General features: G+C 40.6%; 2 protein-coding genes across 2 annotated transcripts in view; one reads left to right on the top strand and one right to left on the bottom strand.

Annotated features, from left to right (window-relative positions):
- LOC111146291 (testis expressed 10) overlaps window positions 1-7,504 on the top strand; it is a 64,705-nt gene extending 57,201 nt beyond the window's left edge. Inside the window, exons 14-15 of the mRNA XM_022501781.1 lie at window positions 5,523-5,733; window positions 6,956-7,504. Of these exons, the coding sequence (XP_022357489.1) occupies window positions 5,523-5,733; window positions 6,956-7,069 (325 nt within the window). The 3' untranslated portion in view covers window positions 7,070-7,504. The remainder of the gene's footprint in view (window positions 1-5,522; window positions 5,734-6,955) is intronic.
- Window positions 7,505-9,065: 1,561 nt separating this feature from the next.
- LOC111146079 (inversin) overlaps window positions 9,066-19,136 on the bottom strand; it is a 173,571-nt gene continuing 163,500 nt past the window's right edge. Inside the window, exons 15-17 of the mRNA XM_022501461.1 lie at window positions 13,871-14,100; window positions 13,062-13,136; window positions 9,066-9,888 (exon numbers count right to left, since the gene is read on the bottom strand). Coding sequence (XP_022357169.1) covers window positions 9,782-9,888; window positions 13,062-13,136; window positions 13,871-14,100 — 412 coding nt within the window. The 3' untranslated portion in view covers window positions 9,066-9,781. The remainder of the gene's footprint in view (window positions 9,889-13,061; window positions 13,137-13,870; window positions 14,101-19,136) is intronic.

Below are 19,136 nucleotides of genomic sequence, written 5' to 3'. Positions count from 1 at the left end.
CCTGTTAAATTTTTTTTATAGAAATCTAGACTTTATAGAAATACAAATTTTTAAAATATCTAATATCAGTATAAGAAATAAGTATAAGAAAATAATTACTGTTAACATTTTGATATATTTTTCTAGTTTTTTTAAACTTTTATGTATCATAAAAATAAATGCATATATATATGTATGTATGAAACATTTATATAGTTTAAAGAGTAAGTATAAATTGAATATCCGTTTAACCAGTCTCCAGGTTCAGAAATACACCATCAGCACACACTTAGTGTACCCTCTATAGTTACCTTTCTCTCCTGCACACCCCAGAGATCATTTTTGTGTGTTAAATAACAAAAATTCAACCTAGGAAATTTTTCAAGATCTGATTGGCTTCGTTAATTGATTCATTAATTGGGTAGCATTCCATCTGGCAAGTAGAGAGGGGAGCTCTCAAGGGCTATATAAAGTTTTTTTTAAGGTAGAGAGTGGGAAAAAGGAAATTACTAGCAAAGAATCCATTGTTTAGGCAGGGTGGTCCTCCCAAGGGGAATGGAAGGAGTCTCTAAGTAATTTTTCCTCATGTTGACCAGGAAGTTCCCATGTAAACTAGTTAAAGGTTAGGTTTCTAAGGGGTTGAAACTGCAGTTAGGTTAGGTATTAAGTCTTGGTTTGCTGACTTGGGGCTTTCACCTAAGTGATGCCATTTTGAGCCTGTGATTTGTTTTTAATATGTGTTAATTATTTCCTTGCCTTTTTATTAAAAATTACATGTGCGTTTATAAACAATCCAGTTTTTGTTCTTAGTTTTTGTGATTTGGTATCATTTGTGAGTCATTCATGTTGATTCAGAAATCTGCTTCATTTTTTTTTTTTTCTCTGTATCAGGGCTTAAGCAGACTTCTTTTTCTAAAGAGTCAGATAGTAAATAGTTTAGTTTTTTCATGCCATAAAGTCTCTTGTCAGTCAGAATTATTCAATACTGCTGTGGCAGTAGGAAAGCTGCAACAGAGAACATGTAAAGGACTGGGTGTGGCTGTTTCAGTATCACTGTTTATAAATACTGCCTGTGACTATGATTGGCTGTGATTTATCCACTATACCTCCTCTATAGTATTTTGTTACATGAATGTACAATAACTTAACCCATTTTACTGTCAACAGACACTTAAATTTTTTTTTTTTGCTAAGTGTGCATGTTTAAAATGGACTTTACTTTAGATTCTAAAATTTATACATAAATACAGATTTGATGATGATTTTCTTACTTATCATTAGACTTTAGGTATGATAGGTCAAGAACAGGCCTTATGAATCCCAAGGAACTTCTTAGGGTTCAAAAAATTTTATAATAATTTATGAAATGTGTATATGTTGCTATTTGTTATTTCCTGTCATTGAAATAACAGCCCCTTTATTGAATACTTTGATGAGAACTTTTAAAGATCTTTTGTAATTTCTTATGGAGAAACATCCCACTTTTGACTTTCTGTGGCTGGATGGAACAAAGTTCAGTGTATGAAATATTTTTTACCTGTTTAAAATGCCTAGTTTTAAATGTTTTATGCTAGATATTGAAACAGTTGGTATTTCCAGAACTCTGTGCATCTCTTGGGGTAACATTATTTAGTCACAAAGATGTGTTGCCAGCCAGAATCTTAGGTGCTTAAATTCCCTTTTGGGCTACTCTTGTCTTTCCAGAGAAGGTGTTTGTACGGTTATAAATGATGAGAATGCCAGTCAAATTACTAGGAGGCTTTGATTTCACAAGAGCTGGCCGAAACATCAGGCTTGACCAGTCAGTTTGAGTTGTTAAAAACCGTGGCCACTGGACTTTGAAGAAACTATGGTCATCTTCTGGACTAATTGTTAGTAATGAAAAATCTGCTGTCACTGAGCCCTCTTGGTTGTAGGTAGTAATCTATTCTCTGCAGTTTTACTATTTTCTCCTTAACTTTTGTGGTGTTGCAGATACAAGTGTGTCCTCATGTGGGTTTGTTGTTACCTGCCTCTTGAGACTTAGTGTACTCTTCGATCTGAAGACTGGGTGTTTTTCCTTCAGGTCTGGGAAGTGCTCTTATCATTTCTGTTACCTCCCCTGTTTTTTTCTCTTCTTTCCTACAGCCTCTAAATGAAGGGAGCTTCTCAATCTGTCCTCTACCTCTGAAACATCTTCCACTTTGTTGTATGTTTTATTTAACTCCATCGAGTTTTAATTTCATCAGCCCTATTATTTTCTTTTCTTTGCTCTGTTGTGGGTTTTTACTTGGCTTTTTGTCATTCTTGTTTTTCATGATTTATTGGTATTACTTTAAAGTTCCTGTCAGTTCTGTTTTTTCTTTTATTCTCTGGCATTGGAATTCTCCCTCATGTAGGGAAGCAGGTGAGGCTCTGGAAATTTTTTCATGGGGTTGAACAAACTTATGGTTTGGATTGTATACTTTTTCTCTGAGTGGATCTTACGAGAGTTTGGTGCAGATTATGGAGACCTCCCTGTGGGTGAGTTTTACATGTGCATTGTCCTGCCTTCCAGCTATATACAGGGAGCCCAGTTCTAGCTCCCTGCCTCCCACATCTAGGGCCTGAAGTCTCAGCTTCCAACACTTAGCTATTGAAAACCCAGCCCTAAAATCCCATATCCAGTTCTGTACCTCTGTTGGGTTCTCTTTATATGACTTCTATAGTGGTTTCTGGCACATATAGATTTCACCCATTCTGGCTTTTGAATTTGGATTTTTTTTTTTTTTTTTAAGTATTTTATGTGTATTTCTCTGTGTTTGGAGTAGAAGGTGGGGGAGGCTGCTGTTACCTATTTAGAATATGTCAGAAGTTTGTGAAGTTATCTGAACTCCTTAAAATTGTATACAAAATACTGAACTTTCATTAGTTTCTTGAGAATGGTTTTTAGAACTACGGTTTTGAGTTCTGAAACCTTAATTTCATTGGTCCCCGTTCTTTTTTTTTTTAAGATTTTCTTTATTTGAGAGTGCATGTATGCACAAGAGAGAGCAGGAGTGTGGCGGGGGGAGGGCCAGAGGGAGAAGGAGAAGCAGACTCCTCCTGGAGCAGGAAGCTGGCCGCAGGGCTCCATCCCAGTACCCTGAGATCATGACCTGAGCTGAAGGCAGACACCTAACTGACTGAGCCACCCAGATGACCCCCAGTTCTGTCCTTTTTTTTTTTTTTTTAAAGATTTTTATTTATTTATTTGTCAGAGAGAGGGAGAGAGAGCAAGCACAGGCAGACAGAATGGCAGGCAGAGGGAGAAGCAGGCTCCCTGATGAGCAAGGAGCCCGATGTGGGATCGATCCCAGGACGCTGGGATCATGACCTGAGCCGAAGGCAGCTGCTTAACCAACTGACCACCCAGGCGTCCCCAGTTCTGTCCTTTAAACACTTCAGCATGCATACACTTAGAATGAGTACACTCATGACAACTCTTAGAAAACCCTAGGAGTGGCTGTTCATACAGTATTTCTTCTATTGCCTGTGGTATCCAGGTCTCTTGTATTTCTTTTTGGCTTAACAATTTTTAATTGTGTATTTTAAAGTGGAGTTGTAAACTTTATTGATCTATTCCACTGTACTTATATTTAGTATTGTGTAGAATTCATGAGTTTTTTTTTTTTTTTAAGATTTTATTTATTTATTTGACAGAGAGAGAAGGAAACAGGCTCCCTGCTGAGCAGAGAGCCCAATGCGGGACTCGATCCCAGGACCCCAAGATCATGACTTGAGCTGAAGGCAGAGGCTTTAACCCACTGAGCCACCCAGACGCCCTTCCTGAGCCCTTTTAGCATAGTTTTGGTCAGCAGTTATTTGAAATCCACTCAAGTTAAAATAGAAAATGAGTATTGGACCATACAGGGGTAACTTAGAAAACCCAAGGGCTAGGAATTGTGGAAGCAGGAACTGAAACTCCTTAGGAGCCAAAGTAGTTCTCTCTACATTTTCTTCTAGATTGTGTAGTCTTTATCTCTGTGCCTTTGCCTCCTTATTAGCTGTGTCTGCAATCTGGCTGTTTTCTCCTTGCATGTGGCTCTACTAACCTGGCTATACATGAGTCAACAGGGTGAATAAAGTCTCCAAATAAGAGGGTCTGGTTCGCTTAGAAGGATTCAGTATCCACCTTTGATGCAGTTGCTGTATATGAAGTTGGGGAGGTTGATCAAATTGTGAAAGGACTGTAGCTTCTACATCTGGAAGTAGTCAGATTCTCTGAAGGATTTCGGGACTAGGAGGATTATGCCCTCCTGATAGAGAATCTGTAACAGACTAAGGTCAGGGCTTTTAGCAGCTAGCCAGTGGACCCTTCATTGCTCCATTTAATTGACACTCTTCTGGACTGTGGTTAGGCTAACTGCAAGTCCACTTAACCTTTATCATAAAACATTTTTGTTCCTGCTATATAACAATACCAAGAGAATGATGTATACTAAAATTTGGATTTATTATTTCTGGCCTTTCATGACCTAGTAATGCAGTAATAGTCCCCTAATTGGCTACTTTCTGCAATCCATTTTGGTTCCTTGTGAACACAACTTTCTCCACAAATCTGTCCTCTTCAAAATATTGAAGCAGCTCAGAATTCAGGTCACAGGCATAGAGTTTCATGAAGTTTTGTTGTTTTATGTGTTTTTTTTTTTTTTTTTTAAGATTTTATTTTAGAGAGAGAGAGAGTACGTGAGAGAGCAGTGGGAAGGGGAGAGGGAAGGAATTTCAGTCAGACTTCAAGAGCTGAGTGTGGAGACCAGTGAGGGGCTCTATTGCACAGCTCTGAGATCATGGCCTGAACTGAAACCACTTAACCAGCTGAGTCACCTAAGTGCCTCTGTTGTTTTTTCAAGTAAACTCTACCCCCAACCTGGGGCTCAAACACAAGACCCTGAGATCAAGGGTCACATGCTGTACTGACTGAGCCAGGCATCCCATTTTTTTTTTTTATCAGTGTGATAGTCTTACTCTTGATTTTTTTTTTTTTTAAAGATTTTATTTATTTATTTGACAGACAGAGATCACAAGCAGGCAGAGAGGCAGGCAGAGAGAGAGGAGGAAACAGGCTCCTTGCTGAGCAGAGAGCCCGATGCGGGGCTCGATCCCAGGACCCTGAGATCATGACCTGAGCCGAAGGCAGCGGCTTAACCCACTGAGCCACCCAGGCGCCCCTACTCTTGATTTTTGATGTTGTGTAATACTTGAATAATGTTCAGTAATAGAGAATAGTATGCATATATAGATTATTCTGTTCTTTGGCTAATTCTGTGTTATATGATCACCAGGGCTTCAAAAATGTCCTGTTAAGCCCAGGAAAATGCTGATTGCTTAGGCTTCCTAGAACTCATTAAATTGGGGAGAGCACCTGGTTCTTTATTGGATTTGCTTAAACTTAGCTCTGATGAAACCTAGTTATTAGTTCTGATTTGTGGAGTTTTACCAGAGAACACCATGTTTCTTGGACATTTTTCAGTTTTAGGAAATACAGAAAGGGTACTCTTTCTATGTGTGTTGGCTCTCTGACTCATTTTTGTCTCTTGTTGTAGGGACAAACTGTGGGGGGTCTGTGTCTCCATCTTGGCTCTCCTGCCTCGAGTCCTCAGGTTGATGCTGCAGAGCCTGCGGGTGAACAGAGCTGGGCCTGAGGAGCTGCCTGTTGTGGGCCAGCTGCTTCGCCTGCTGCTTCAGCACGCACCCCTCAGGACTCATATGTTAACCAACGCCATCTTGGTGCAGCAGATCATCAAGAATATCACGGTAAGAAGTGTGGAACAGGGCTTTGTACTATTACTAGAAAAAGGGATTGCTCACAGGGAATGGGACTGTTACTCTTGGGAGGTTAGGTCCCCTGTGTACATTGACTGACTCCTGGAAGTAAGCCCACCCTGGTGATTTTCCAGGGCTTCCCCTGAACACTAGCACCTGCCACTTAACCAGGGGAGGTCTTTGATCCAAAGTCCATAATAAAAGCCTAAAGCAGTCATATTGAAACCAGGTGGCAAGCAACTTATAAGAAGTACAGGCATCAGAGTCACTCCTACCAGGAGTCTGATACGGACTCTGATGATGAACTGTGATAGTTTGGCATCGTTTTTAAACCTGTCAGTTGTTTTACCTTGCTGTAAGAATAGCAACTTAATTGTTTTGGTAACCATAAAATGAGATTACTCAAAGTTTTTAGTGTAACAGATAACTAAGTTCTCAACAAATGTCAGCTTTCATTAAAAAAATTATTTACCAGGAATACATTATAACCAATTTCTAGTCACTTAGTTCACTGGAGAATAAGAGAAAGTTAAGAAGTTGCAGGTTTCAGTCTTGTCTAGTGGTTGGTTCTGTTTTGCAGGGGCATCTCTAGGATTCCTGTAGTGGTTTTGGTTTGGAAGAGTTAGAGGTTTCTTATGTAGGTATTTGGAGCTTTATTAGTTGTTATGTGTAATACTTCAGAGTAATAGAACTTAGCTAGATATATGTAACAGGTTCTTGTTCTGAATTTTCTCAGCAGCCTTCTGGAAGTAATGGAAGAGACACCATTCAGAAATAGAAGGGAAGAAAAGTCAAGAATTTGGATTATTCTGAGGTTGCAGAATCAGCTTACCTCTATAAGGAAGAGAATGACAGACTATCAATCGGCCTTGTAGAATTATTCTCAGTTGATGTTAGTGCAAAGACTGTGAGGAAGTCCAGAGTGTAGGGATGGTTGATGGTGAAATTTCATTAGTTCCTAGTATTTGAGAGGGAACAGATGAAACTAGAAACTGGTAGTACTGCTTGTATATGGGAGTGTAACTAGGAATTTTCACTGCCAGTGGTAATGCCCAATTAACAAATCTCCATTTCCAGTAAGATTTCCTGTGGTGATTGATAGATGGAAGATGAGATTGCCATGGTTTGGAAGTCTCATTTGGGTTGTAAAATACTGTCAGGTAGCATAACAGTTTTGATACAATTCTCAAATTCCTCTTATTTTTCTCTGCAGACCTTGAAGAGTGGAGGTATTCAGGAACAGTGGCTCACAGACTTGCATTATTGCTTCAATGTTTATATCACTGGGCATCCCCAGGGGCCCAGTGCGCTGAGTACAGTGTATTGAGTACAGTAAGAGACATCGTGGTACCTCCTGTTTGAAACTGTTTATTCACATCTAATTTTGAAGAGAGACTGATGTAATGTTTGTCATTAAAGTTGAACTTTTAAAGAAGTTTATGAACCTTCCTTTAAGGTAGGAAAATAATGCAGGCTGGCTTCTGGGACTAGTACATAATACTTGCTTACAGGTGGTTAGTGTATTTTGCATTTCATAGGAACTAAATATTTACAAAATACATAGTGATAATATAGTATCTTCTGTTATTTATCGAGAAAGTAGCAGAGTCTCTTTGTGTGGTCTTACCTCCGGTTCATTCAGACAGCAGCAGAAACCAGTTTTTTATTTGGGAATAGTTGCCCTTCTCCATCATGACATTCAGCTTCTGACTATGGAGTCCTATTATATACAGCAGTTTTCTCTCCCTCTCTGCAGGAGCAAGATTTCAAGATACTGCTACAGTTGTTTGGGTTTTTCTATACATAAATGGAACTTGTTTTGATCAAGTTTAATTCTTTCAAAAGTACTTTCCACTATTGGTCTGTTAGAAGCTGTATATAGCAATTTATATTGACCCTTGTACAGTATTGGAGATTTAGGGAGTTCTGACACCCTTCCCCCAGTCAAAAAATCTGTGTATAACATTTGATTCCCCCAAACCTTTACTACTAATAGCATACTGTTGACCAGAAGCCTTATTGATAATCCATTTACCCATATTTTTTTGGTGTTAGATACCTAATTCTTAAAGCAAGCTAGAGAAAAAGAACACATTTGCAGCATTACAGCTGTATTTATCGATACTATATGTATTTATTGAAAAACCATGTTCAGTGGATCCATACAAACCTGGCTGCTCAATGGTCACCTGTATTCATTATTTTCATAATTATGAAATAATTACCTTAATTTTTTACAGTTTGCTACAGTTAACACTTTATTGCTTCTTATCTCTTACTGTCAGGACAGGTGGCAGTAATTTTCAGAAAATGAAAATGGTCCTAGAAATACTTGAGCCTGTCACTGTTTAGGCCTTCTGTCTATATTCCTGCTGTAACTTTGCTCTTAAAAATGTGAAAAAGCCTGTGATCACTGGATTGTATTTATGCCAGATGTTTTTAGAATGTATATAGTTTTAGGATGGTTTTCCTTGCCAATAGGAATGGCATTTTGACAAGATTGCTCACCTGTACAGGTCAGGCAGAAAAGACCTGAATTGGTACCTTATACGTAAATGGCCTGGTCTGTAAACCTCCCCAGTTGATTCCTCAGTGCTGGGATACTGCTGCTGGTGCTCAGCAAGTGAAACTGCTGTTCACAGGACACAGCAGCAACCTGAGGCCTTCAGAGGCTAACATGGGAACTATAAAATGTAAGGGATCAACAGAGTGCCTGTTATTGTCTTATGATTTTTTTTTTTTTTAAGATTTTATTTATTTGACAGAGATCACAAGTAGGCAGAGAGGCAGGCAGAGAGAGAGGGGGAAGCAGTCTCCCTGCTGTGCAGAGAGCCTGATGCGGGGCTCGATCCCAGGACCCTGAGACCTTGACCTGAGCTGAAGGCAGAGGCTTAACTCACTGAGCTACCCAGGTGCCCCCGATTTTTTTTTTTTCTCTTAAGATTTTTTTTTTTTTAAACATTTTTATTTATTTATTTGAGAGAGAGAGAGAGACAGTGAGAGAGAGCATGAGTGAGGAGAAGGTCAGAGAGAGAAGCAGACTCCCCGTGGAGCTGGGAGCCCGATGCGGGACTCGATCCCGGAACTCCAGGATCATGACCTGAGCCGAAGGCAGTCGCTTAACCAACTGAGCCACCCAGGCGCCCCTTCTCTTAAGATTTTATTGACAGAGTACAAACGGAGAGCAGGAGAGGGACAGGTAGACTCCCTGCTGAGCAGGGAGCCTCATGAGGGGCTCCATCCCAGGACCTGGAGATCGAGCAAAAGGCAGATGCTTAACTGATTGAGCCACCCAGGTGCCCCAAGATTGATTTATTTTAGAGTGAGAGAGAGAGAGAATGAAGAGAGCGTGTAGGTGTTTGGGGCGGGGAGGGTTATGAAGGAAAGGGAGAGAATATCCAGCAGATTCCCCAGTTAGTGGTGAGCCTGCTGCAGCTCCAGGAGATCGTGACCTGAGCCAAAGGCAGACGTTTTACTGAGCCACCCAGGTGCCCCTTGTCTTAATTTGTAAATGCAAATGCTGGGTCATGATTCTGCTCTAAAATTTAAAAATGATAATGTTGGAATAAGATTAGATTGGAGAAAAAGTGAAATGAAGAAGATGGGTGCTGTAGGACAGGCTCCTAACCACCCATCTCATCTAGTCCTTTACCAGGGCCAAAAACCCAGGCCTGCACCAGCTGGCTGGCAGAAATCTCATGTTAGTGCTCATGTTCTGAATTTTACTTAGATTTTACTATTAATGATAAGTTCTGCTTTACAGCTGTACTGACTGAAGTGAAGGTAGACAGCCAGGAAGCTTTGGCACAGTGTACCATGGTCCTTGTAGCACAGGCTAAGTTTACAAAACAGTGTGGTAGAAGAACAGAGAGAGAACATTCAGACACGGTCACTTCGTTGTTACCACATTTTCAGGCCACTAAGGCTTTAGGCGTGAGGATTAAAGTTGTCTCAAGATGTAAAAGATGAATCAGCAGAGAATTAGAACTCTGCACTAGCTATTCCAGCTACCCCAGACACATTCTTCCTCCAGAGGTGGTCAGAGCTTTGTTTTGGTTTTTGATTGAGTAGCTGATTGTAGGTTATAAGAAAAATTCTTTGATCTTCCACTGTTCTCAAGGAGGTGTATACACTGCAAGTTGCTCACTGTTAAAAGCAAATACCAGAGAGATAATCAAGTTATTAAATTTTGTACTGAAAAGAGTTCATTGCTGGTGAGGAAGGAGGATTTAGGTATGGACTATCCATGGGGCTAGTAAAGGTGATCGCCAGTTTGTGGTAGAGACAGGATGACTTACTGGCCTTGCATTTTCCCTCATTCTCCAAGATAATAGGACATCTCTTAAAGAACCTAAAGGGGTCAGGTGCTTGAGCTGTGACTGGGACCTAGGTCTTCAGTCTGTCTGCAATAATTGGTATAGCTTTCTCTGCTTTCAACATAAAATACCACAAACCTACATATACACATACATAGCTCAACTTTCCACAGGCCATAGAGTTGGCTATAGAGTCCATTGTAGAAAATAGGTTTGTTGAAAGCTCTATCTTTAAATAATCTTGAAATGGGGCGCCACAGTCGGAAAACTTTGATGTAAAAACCTTCTCATTTGATAAATGAGGATGCCAAGGCCCCAGATGGTTAAGAGAACTTGTTTAGGCCATATTGCTATCTGTTGCTCCTAACTTTTTGTGGAACAAAGCAGCAAATATGAAAGGGGAGTAGTTAAAAAAGTTACAAACATGTCTTATTATTTCTCTCCTGGTTTTATTACTATTACTTAAAGTTCTTTTACAGTGAAATGTTGATCTGGAACTCTGTTTTCAGCTGCCTTTACTGTATCAAGTCTTGAGTTACTTGCATAGCCTTCTATAGGTGGGCAGGAATTCTGCATTCATACAAGGGAGTTATTACCAGTAATCACTTGAGCCATGGCTATTCCATTCATTGGAGTGGGTTTTTTTTTTTTTTAAAGATTTATTTATTTATTTATTTATTTATTCGACAGACAGAGACCACAAGTAGGCAGAGAGGCAGGCAGAGAGAGAGAGGAAGGGAAGCAGGCTCCCCGCTGAGCAGAGCCCGACGCGGGGCTCGATCCCAGGACCCCGGGATCACGACCCGAGCCGAAGGCAGTGGCCTCAACCCACTGAGCCACCCAGGCGCCCCGGAGTGGGTTTTTTTAAAGGTAGTTTTTTTGTATTTAAAAAGATGGGCCCCCAAATTTAGGAGATTATATATATATATTTTTTTTTTTTAAAGGTTTTATTTATATTTTATATATATATATATATATATATGTATTTTTAAAAAGGTTTTTATTTATTTAACAGATAAAGAAATCACAAGTAGACAGAGTGGCAGGCAGGAGGTTGGGGGGTGCAGGCTCCCTGCTGAGCAGAGAGCCTGATGCAGGGCTCAATCCCAGGACCCTGAGATCATGACCTGAGCCGAAGGCAGAGGCTTAACCCACTGAGCCACCCAGGCGCCCCGATTATATATATTTTTATATCATACATAAGTGGTCTTATGCTACTGTGGTATTATGCTGCTGTGTTGTAGGTGGTTTGCAGGGGTTACTGTTGAAGGACTGGAGAGAACAGGGATTGTGGATGTGGAGTCTCCCAAATGCATGTGGAGAAACAGCCCAAGGAGGCTATATATATATATACTTTGTGATATCCAGCTGTCTTTCTGCTTCCTCTTTAAAGAGGTAAAGGCACTACTAAAGCCTTCAGTCAAATATTGGAGCACTTACTATGTGCCAGATAATTTTCTTCAACTGAACAGGACAGTGGATAAATCAGAAGATCCTTAATCCCATGGAATTCTCAAAGCAGAAGAATGAAAACTTTTATTCATGGAGAAGACCAAAATTAATGTTCTCTTCTTGGTTCAGTTTGGCATCTGTGATACTACACTGCAGAAAACTGTGTGCCCATTTTCGTGGAAATTATTTATAGACATGTTTTCTGTATAAAACACATACTGGCTCCAGCTAAACTAGTTAGCCCTGACAGTCAGCTTGATTCACTGGTTAATGCTTAATGTGAATGGGTGGACCTAAGAAAACCTTTTGTTCCCCCAAGTTTAGGGTTAGGAAAAGATTTTCTTCAGTGCTTGTCTATTTCTAAGCCAGTCAGAATTAACGTATGTAGGACAAACAAGCTATTTATGTGAAATCCCAAGAAACCACTAAGTATTTGAATTTATTTATTCTGCCCTTTATGTAAAAAAACCTTTTGTGCTTCTAAAGCCCTTCTTCATTTTTAAGATTTCTGATTGTCTCAAGAGAAAAATCCAGGACTAAGTATAAAATGCTCTGATTATCTAAATGCTACTTCTCTGGTGGTTCTATTTGACCATTGTTTTTGAAACTAATTTTCAGTTCATTCAAGTATAACAAAAGTTTTCTTTTTTACATGGAATCTTTCCAAGGAATCAGTTTCAGTTTTTACTGCCCTACCCACTACTCCCTGATCAGCCTGCCTCTATTATATGAGTTGCCCAACTCTTATTATTAAAGATTGGGCAATAATGACTCTACCCCCACATCCAGGTTTTCTCCCCATCAAAAACTAAATGAATATTAAAGTTCATGCTGACAGTCATTGTTCACCTTCCCAGCTGCACTCTGTTCTGCAGGATGACTAAGTCGGCAAGGGTGGGGGAACTGTGTTGCCATAGCCACCCATGAGCAACACTGGATCTGACATTAACTGCTGACAGCACTGAACTTATCACCCAAATTTAATGCTGGTGTGAATGAAGGGGGCTCTGAGTAAAACACTCTTGTCTTATAGCTGAAAAAGTTCCCTGAGCTTCTCTATGAGTGAAATTGTGCACAGTGAAGCCGGAGCAGGACAGGTTATTAAATATTAAATGTCCTCCTCACAGGGTCATGAAAGGCAAAAGCCAGAATTTGTGAACTTCTTCTCAACTTTGAGGAGGAGATGAAGAATCTTAATGTAAAACCAATATGGAGCAAGAATTCCCCAAGGTCTTATTTTAAGAAAGACAGTATTTTCACTTCCTTCTTTTTGTGAACAAATATGTAAAAGTGATCAATAATAGGTACCATTTGTCGTCTGTTGTCTCTGCTGGAGGTAATGTTAACAATGACTTGCCTCTTACGGAGATACGTTGACTGCAGTAAGAATTCCATGAAAGGGGAATGAAAAGTATCACAGCTCAAATCAAATGACCATTGGAAACCCCTGGCAGTCTCTGTTGTGATATCTTCCACCTTTGGGGATGAAACAAGGCAAATTCTTCCCCCGTCTCTCCCCAGTCTGTTTTGCCAGTGCACTGGCTGCCTTACCTGAATTGAGACGCAGCACAGGATAAGCTCTGGAAGATCTTGTGGGATAAGGTACTTTTCCTTCTTGAGAACAACCTGAAATAACCAACAATGACCATTTCTGACCATGACAGCTGTAGCCTAACCAAGTTCTAAATTCCTCATTGAGGTAAAGGCTTGAGCTTGTTGGTATCTGCCAAGATAAATTAGGTATGGTGTGGAAATACCATGTAGGCCAAGGGTAAAGTCCTGAAGTTTTGCTGCCTGGGCTGCAAGTCTATTTCTAAAGGTGCCTTGGCTCAACGTTTTTCTTTTGGGGAGCTAGCCAGGCTTGCGTCTGCTGGGTTTATTTGGATGGGCTTTTTTCAGAGCTGAAAATGTTTCCATTTAAAGCAGCTCATCTGCTGAACAGGTATTTACTGTAGTGCATGGGTTTGGGGCATTCCCACAGAAGGGCAACCCTAAGGTCAAAGTGAGGCAGACAGGGTCTTCCTGCTCCTGGAGCCCTCCAAATGGGTAATGGGAAGACACAAGCAGTGGTCTTGAGGGGTTTAAAGGATGAGGCATTTAGTAATGAAGGCCAGCAGAAGACATTTTGGCTGGAAGGCTCTCTGGGTTGAAATGGTAGAATGCATAATGAAACCAATTCTGACCCAGAGCTGCTGGAGGCATTAAATGTGGATGCTGAGGATTCTTTTGGTGCCTGGAAATAGAATAATAAAATGCCTACCTGAATGGAGGTTTGCCCATTGTAATTAAATTCTATTTTGGATACTGATGCAACACTCTGGGGATGTTTGTCAACCACAGAGTGCCCAAAGGACAATTACCGTAGATTTGCTTGAGTACTGAGTGTCTAGTGGACTTTGTGCCTGAGCTGCCCTTGGATGAACTCTTTGTGGTCCTGGTTACTGCAGTGTTCTTTGGGAAGGTTAGTTCCAGTTCTTTCCTCCAAATTTGGAGCAGCAATGCCAGGCACTCTCGGCTCCATCTGTCCACATCTCTGGCTCCAAGCTCCTTCATATGCAGAAGGTGAGACAGGTGCTTCCTAAGCTGGTAGCTGGTGGGGTCAGAAGAGAGAGGCTTTAAGATCATAGTACTGTGGAACTTAAGTTTCCTGGAAGCTATAGGAATAGTACTTGATGAACTGGGAGATTCATTTAAGCTCCCATTTCTACTTTACAGTGGCAGTATGTTTAATGTTGATTTTTTTTTTTTTTTTTTTTTTTTTTAAATCAGACACTTACTGAACTAGGAATCAGTTGAGTCTGCCTTTAGGGTCAGTCAAGCCAATGTCTAAACACATAAATGCAGTATGAGAAGTACTGTGCAAGAATGAGGAGCTAGATGGCATGGGACAATGTGGGGACTGAAAATTGGTGGTGGTCTGATAAGGCTTTATAAGGCTGGTGTTTGTGCTGGGTTTAAAGGATGTGTTAGGAGCTTAGCAGGCAGAGAAGATACTCTGGGCAGCAGAACTGGCATAAGCAGAGGTGTGGGCATATGTGCCAGAAAATCAGTAATGAGATATATTTAAAGCACTTTGTATTTGGTGAAGGAAAAATGGAATGCTATACTACACTGTGGAAGGAGCCAACATTTGTTCAGAGTCTGTTATATATCAGGCATTTTCCTTATGATTAAGCCAAAAATAAATCCATGAGGCAGACATGAGGAGTCTGATAAAGGCTGAGTAGATGGGATGTTACCAAGATGGCAACATAGGTTGTTCTGGACTTGGCTTCCCCTTACAAGAACAATTAACTATTCACAGATAAGACACTATTGAGAGAGTGCTAGAATATGGGAGTGAGGTTGCAGCCCTTTGCATCACAGAGACCAGATACACTGCATTGGCATATGAGGAACACCTACATGCTGACTGTACTACATAGTAGAATGCACACCAGGCTGGTGTAGCACCACGCCAAAATGTCTGTCTTGAGCCTTTGTATGGTTCCTCAAATGGGAAAAGAGAACCCATGGTGGAATCCAGCTCCCCCAGCATTGTGGGTCACTTCTTGGGAACCCCTCTTCTGGTCTCACCCATGACAGCTGCCAGGGAATCTTTAGGGCTTGATCTCCAGGAATCTGACTGATGGGGAAGGGAAGGGGTTAAAAGTAGCCAGGACATGGATCTTGGTAGACCAAGTTTGTACCTGTAGTGCCCATGTAGTAGTCTCAACCTTTAATTTTGCTTATCTGCAGAGCCAAAACAGAGGTGCAGTCTGACCAGGGAACACAGCAGGGTGCCTGATTGGGTCCTCAAAAGAGCTCTGTCAACCTTGCAGTCTAGTCTGCTTCAGCTCAGGTGGAGAGCTGAGGTACAGCCTGTCCCACACATGAGTGTAGCTCCTGGCCCTGCATGATTAAAGCATGGTCAGAACACCTAGAAAGCTGCATAGCTCTGCAAACTCAAGCAGGGAGGTACAGCACACACAGCTGAATATTTGTAGAGCAAAAAATAGTGGCCCTGTATACCCAGGGAGCTTGTGATACAGGTCAGCTTGAGTCAACCTTATAGAGCTTTTTAGGCCTTTGAGCCAATTCCCTGACCTGTATGGGCAAGGAAGATAACTCATAGCCCTAGCCATTGCTGATTACAGCCTTCAGCCCATGGGACTGGGAAACCCAGCCACAGCACACAGGAAGCTATGTAGCCCATCCAACAGCCCTTCTTACAGTGGCACTTAAACAGAAAGTAGCCTGGCTCTATCCCTGTATGCAGGCAAAATTGGTGGCCCCAACTGGCTAGGGAAGTCAATGTAAAGTCTTGTCTTACTGAGCCCCCAAACAAGCGGTGCATGCCTTGGGGCCTGTCCTGCTGCCCTGCCAATTCATGGAAGTGAATTCATAGCCCCACCTACTGCTAAATCTAGTACCCAGCCACCCAAACATGTAGTAGGCCTGACCAGAAACCCCAGGCAACTCACAGTCCCTCCTAAAGCCTCGCTTGGTCAGAGAACCAACCCAGTAGGCCTACCCAGCTGTTCTCAGGCAGCAGCACAAAGTCAAATTCCCTTGCCCCCAAATAGACTGCTCTGATAGCAAGGTTCTCCCTGCCCAAGGATGTTACTAGTAGACAGGTCCAGAAACCCAAACTGAGCTGCCCGGGAAGAACTGTCTTGGCTAAAGCAAACCTGTAAGGTGTGGAAGAGAAGACCACTCAGCAACATCAGAAATCAAGAATCACAAAAAATGAGGTAAACAGGACACTGTCAAAGGAAACGAATAAAACTCTGCTAACTAAACCTAAATCTATGAATTGTTCTATAAAAAATTCAGAAACTCCCTGAAGTTTAGTGAACTACAAGAATGCACGGACAACCAAATGAAATTGGCAAGATAATGCATGAACAAAATGAGTTAAACAACAACAACAAAAAACATTTAAAAAAATCCTAGAGCTGAAAAATACGTGTCTGAACTGAAGAATTCAATAGAGAACTTCAAAGGTACGCTTTACCATGTAGAAGAAAGAACCAGTCACTTAGAAGACAGGACATTTGAAATCAGAAGAGCAAAATGAAGAGCAGAAATGCATTATGGGAATTCCAGAGCAGAAAGAATGGGACAGAAAATATGTTTAAATAAGTAATGGCTGAAAGGTTCCCAAACCTGGAGAAAGAAATGGATATCCAGACCCATGAAACCCAAAAAACTCTAAATAGAACCTGAATAGTGGTATACTAAGACATATTATATTGTCAAAACTCAAATTTTCAAATAAGCTAAAGAAGTTAAATTTAAAACAACTTCCATAAGACTATAAATGCATTTCTCAGCAAAAAAATTTTCAGGCATGGAAGAATAGGACAATATATTTAAAATATGAAAGGAAAAAACTGTCAGTTAAGAATTCTATAGCTGGCAAAGCTGTCCTTCAGAAATGGAGAGAGAGCAAACTAAAACAAGGAACCCATAATCACTAGACCTTCCTTATAAGAAATGCTAAAGGGAAGAATTCTATAGCTGGCAAAGCTGTCCTTCAGAAATGGAGAGATAAAGAACAATCTAAAACAAGGAATCCATAATCACCAGTCCTTCCTCATAAGAAATGCTAAAGGGAATTGAGTGGAAGTAAAAGGATGCTAAATCAGAAGGCAGCATAAAACTCACTGTTCATGGTAAACACATAGTCAAAATTAGAATCTGTAATATGATAATGGTTGTGCATAATGTACTTCAACTCTAGTGTGAAAGTTTAAAAATTTAGGTGTGCCTGCGTGGCACAGTTCGTTAAATGTCTGACTCTTGGTTTCAACTTAGGTCATAATCTTAGGGTCATGAGATTGAGCCCTGCATCAGGCACTCTGCTCAGTGTGGAGTCTGCTTAAGACTTTCCCTCTTCCACCCCATATTCTCTCTCTAAATTAACATTTTTTTTAAAGTTCAAAAACTTAATAAAAATACAACTACAGTAGTCCCTCATTGGGTATACAGTATAAAAAATATGTAAACTTCACCATCAGTAAGCTAATGTGGGTGAGTAAAAAAGTGTAAAGTTTAGGAGTGCTATTAAAGTTGTTACCAGTTTGGGGTGTCATAACTAGAAGATATTTTGTAACCATAAGGGAGAAACTGTGCTAGTTACACAAAACATGATAAAGAAGCATACAGATACCAAAAGATATCAGAACACACAAGACAGGATAAGAAACAAGGTGCAACAGTTCTACAAAACAGCCAGAAAAAAAAATTGCAATAGTAATTCCTTATTTATCAATAATTACTTTAAAAGTTAATGAATTGGGGCGCCTGGGTGGCTCAGTTGGTTAAGCAACTGCCTTCGGCTCGGGTCATGATCCTGGAGTCCTGGGATCGAGTCCCACATCGGACTCCCTGCTTGGCGGGGAGTCTGCTTCTCCCACTGATTTCTCTCCTCTCATGCTCTCACTCTCTCTCTCAAATAAATAAATAAAATCATTTAAAAAGTTAATGAATTAAGTCCTCCAAAAGACATAGAATGGCTCAGTAGATTGGAAAAAAAAAATGATCCAATGATAAGCTGCTTCAGAGTGAAGGGATGGAAAAAGGTATTTCAAGCAAATGGTAACAAAATAGCACAGGTAGCTATATCGGACAGAACAGACTGTGAATATAGTAAAAAAGACACAAAGAAGGCCATTATATAATGATAATAAGGTCGATCGATCAAGAAGATATATTTGTTTTTTTGGGGTTTATTTTATTTTACTAGATTTACTTGACAGCACAAGTAAGCAGAGCAGCATGTAGAGGGAGAGAGAGAAGCAGACTCTCCGCTGAGCAGGCAGCCTGATGTGGGGCTCGATCCCAGGATCCTGGGATTATGACCCAAGCCGAAGGCAGCTGCTTAACCAACTAAGCCACCCAGGCCCCCCAAGAAGATAATATTTGTAAATATTTATGCACACAACGTTGGCACACCTAAACATATAAAAGCAAAAACTGACCGCTAACAGCAGAAATAAACAGCAATACAATGATAGCTGAGAATTTTAATACCCCACATTCAATCGATAGATCACTTAGAGCATCAGTAAAGAAAAAAAGGATTTGAATAACACTAGAGATCAATTTGACCTGACATATAGAACATTCCATCCAGCAACAGAATAGACATTCTTCTTAAGCACACATGGGGCATTTCCTAGAAGAGACCATATCTTAGGTCTTAAAAAGAAGTGTGGCAAATTCAAGAAGACTGGAACCATACCAAGTATCTTCTTTGACTACAGTAGTATGAAACTGGAAATCAGTAGGAGGAAAACTGGAAAATACACAAATACATGGAAATTAACATTTTCCATGTTAGAAGAAATCAAAGGGAAAATAAAGTATCTTGAGGCAAACAAAAGAAAATACAACACACCAAAACTTGTGGAATGCAGTAACAAGGTTTTTTTTTTTTTTTTTTTTTAAAGATTTTATTTATTTATTTGACAGACAGAGATCTCAAGTAGGCAGAGAGGCAGGCAGAGAGAGAGGAGGAAGCAGGCTCCCTGCCGAGCAGAGAGCCCGATGCGGGGCTCGATCCCAGGACCCTGGGATCATGACCTGAGCCGAAGGCAGAGGCTTTAACCCACTGAGCCACCCAGGCGCCCCTGCAGTAAC

The sequence above is a fragment of the Enhydra lutris genome, unplaced genomic scaffold (genome assembly GCF_002288905.1).
Source record: "Enhydra lutris kenyoni isolate GAN:26980312 unplaced genomic scaffold, ASM228890v2 scaffoldscaffold13, whole genome shotgun sequence".
NCBI classification, from domain to species: Eukaryota; Metazoa; Chordata; class Mammalia; order Carnivora; family Mustelidae; genus Enhydra; species Enhydra lutris.
This window is presented reverse-complemented; position numbering and strand designations above follow the sequence as displayed.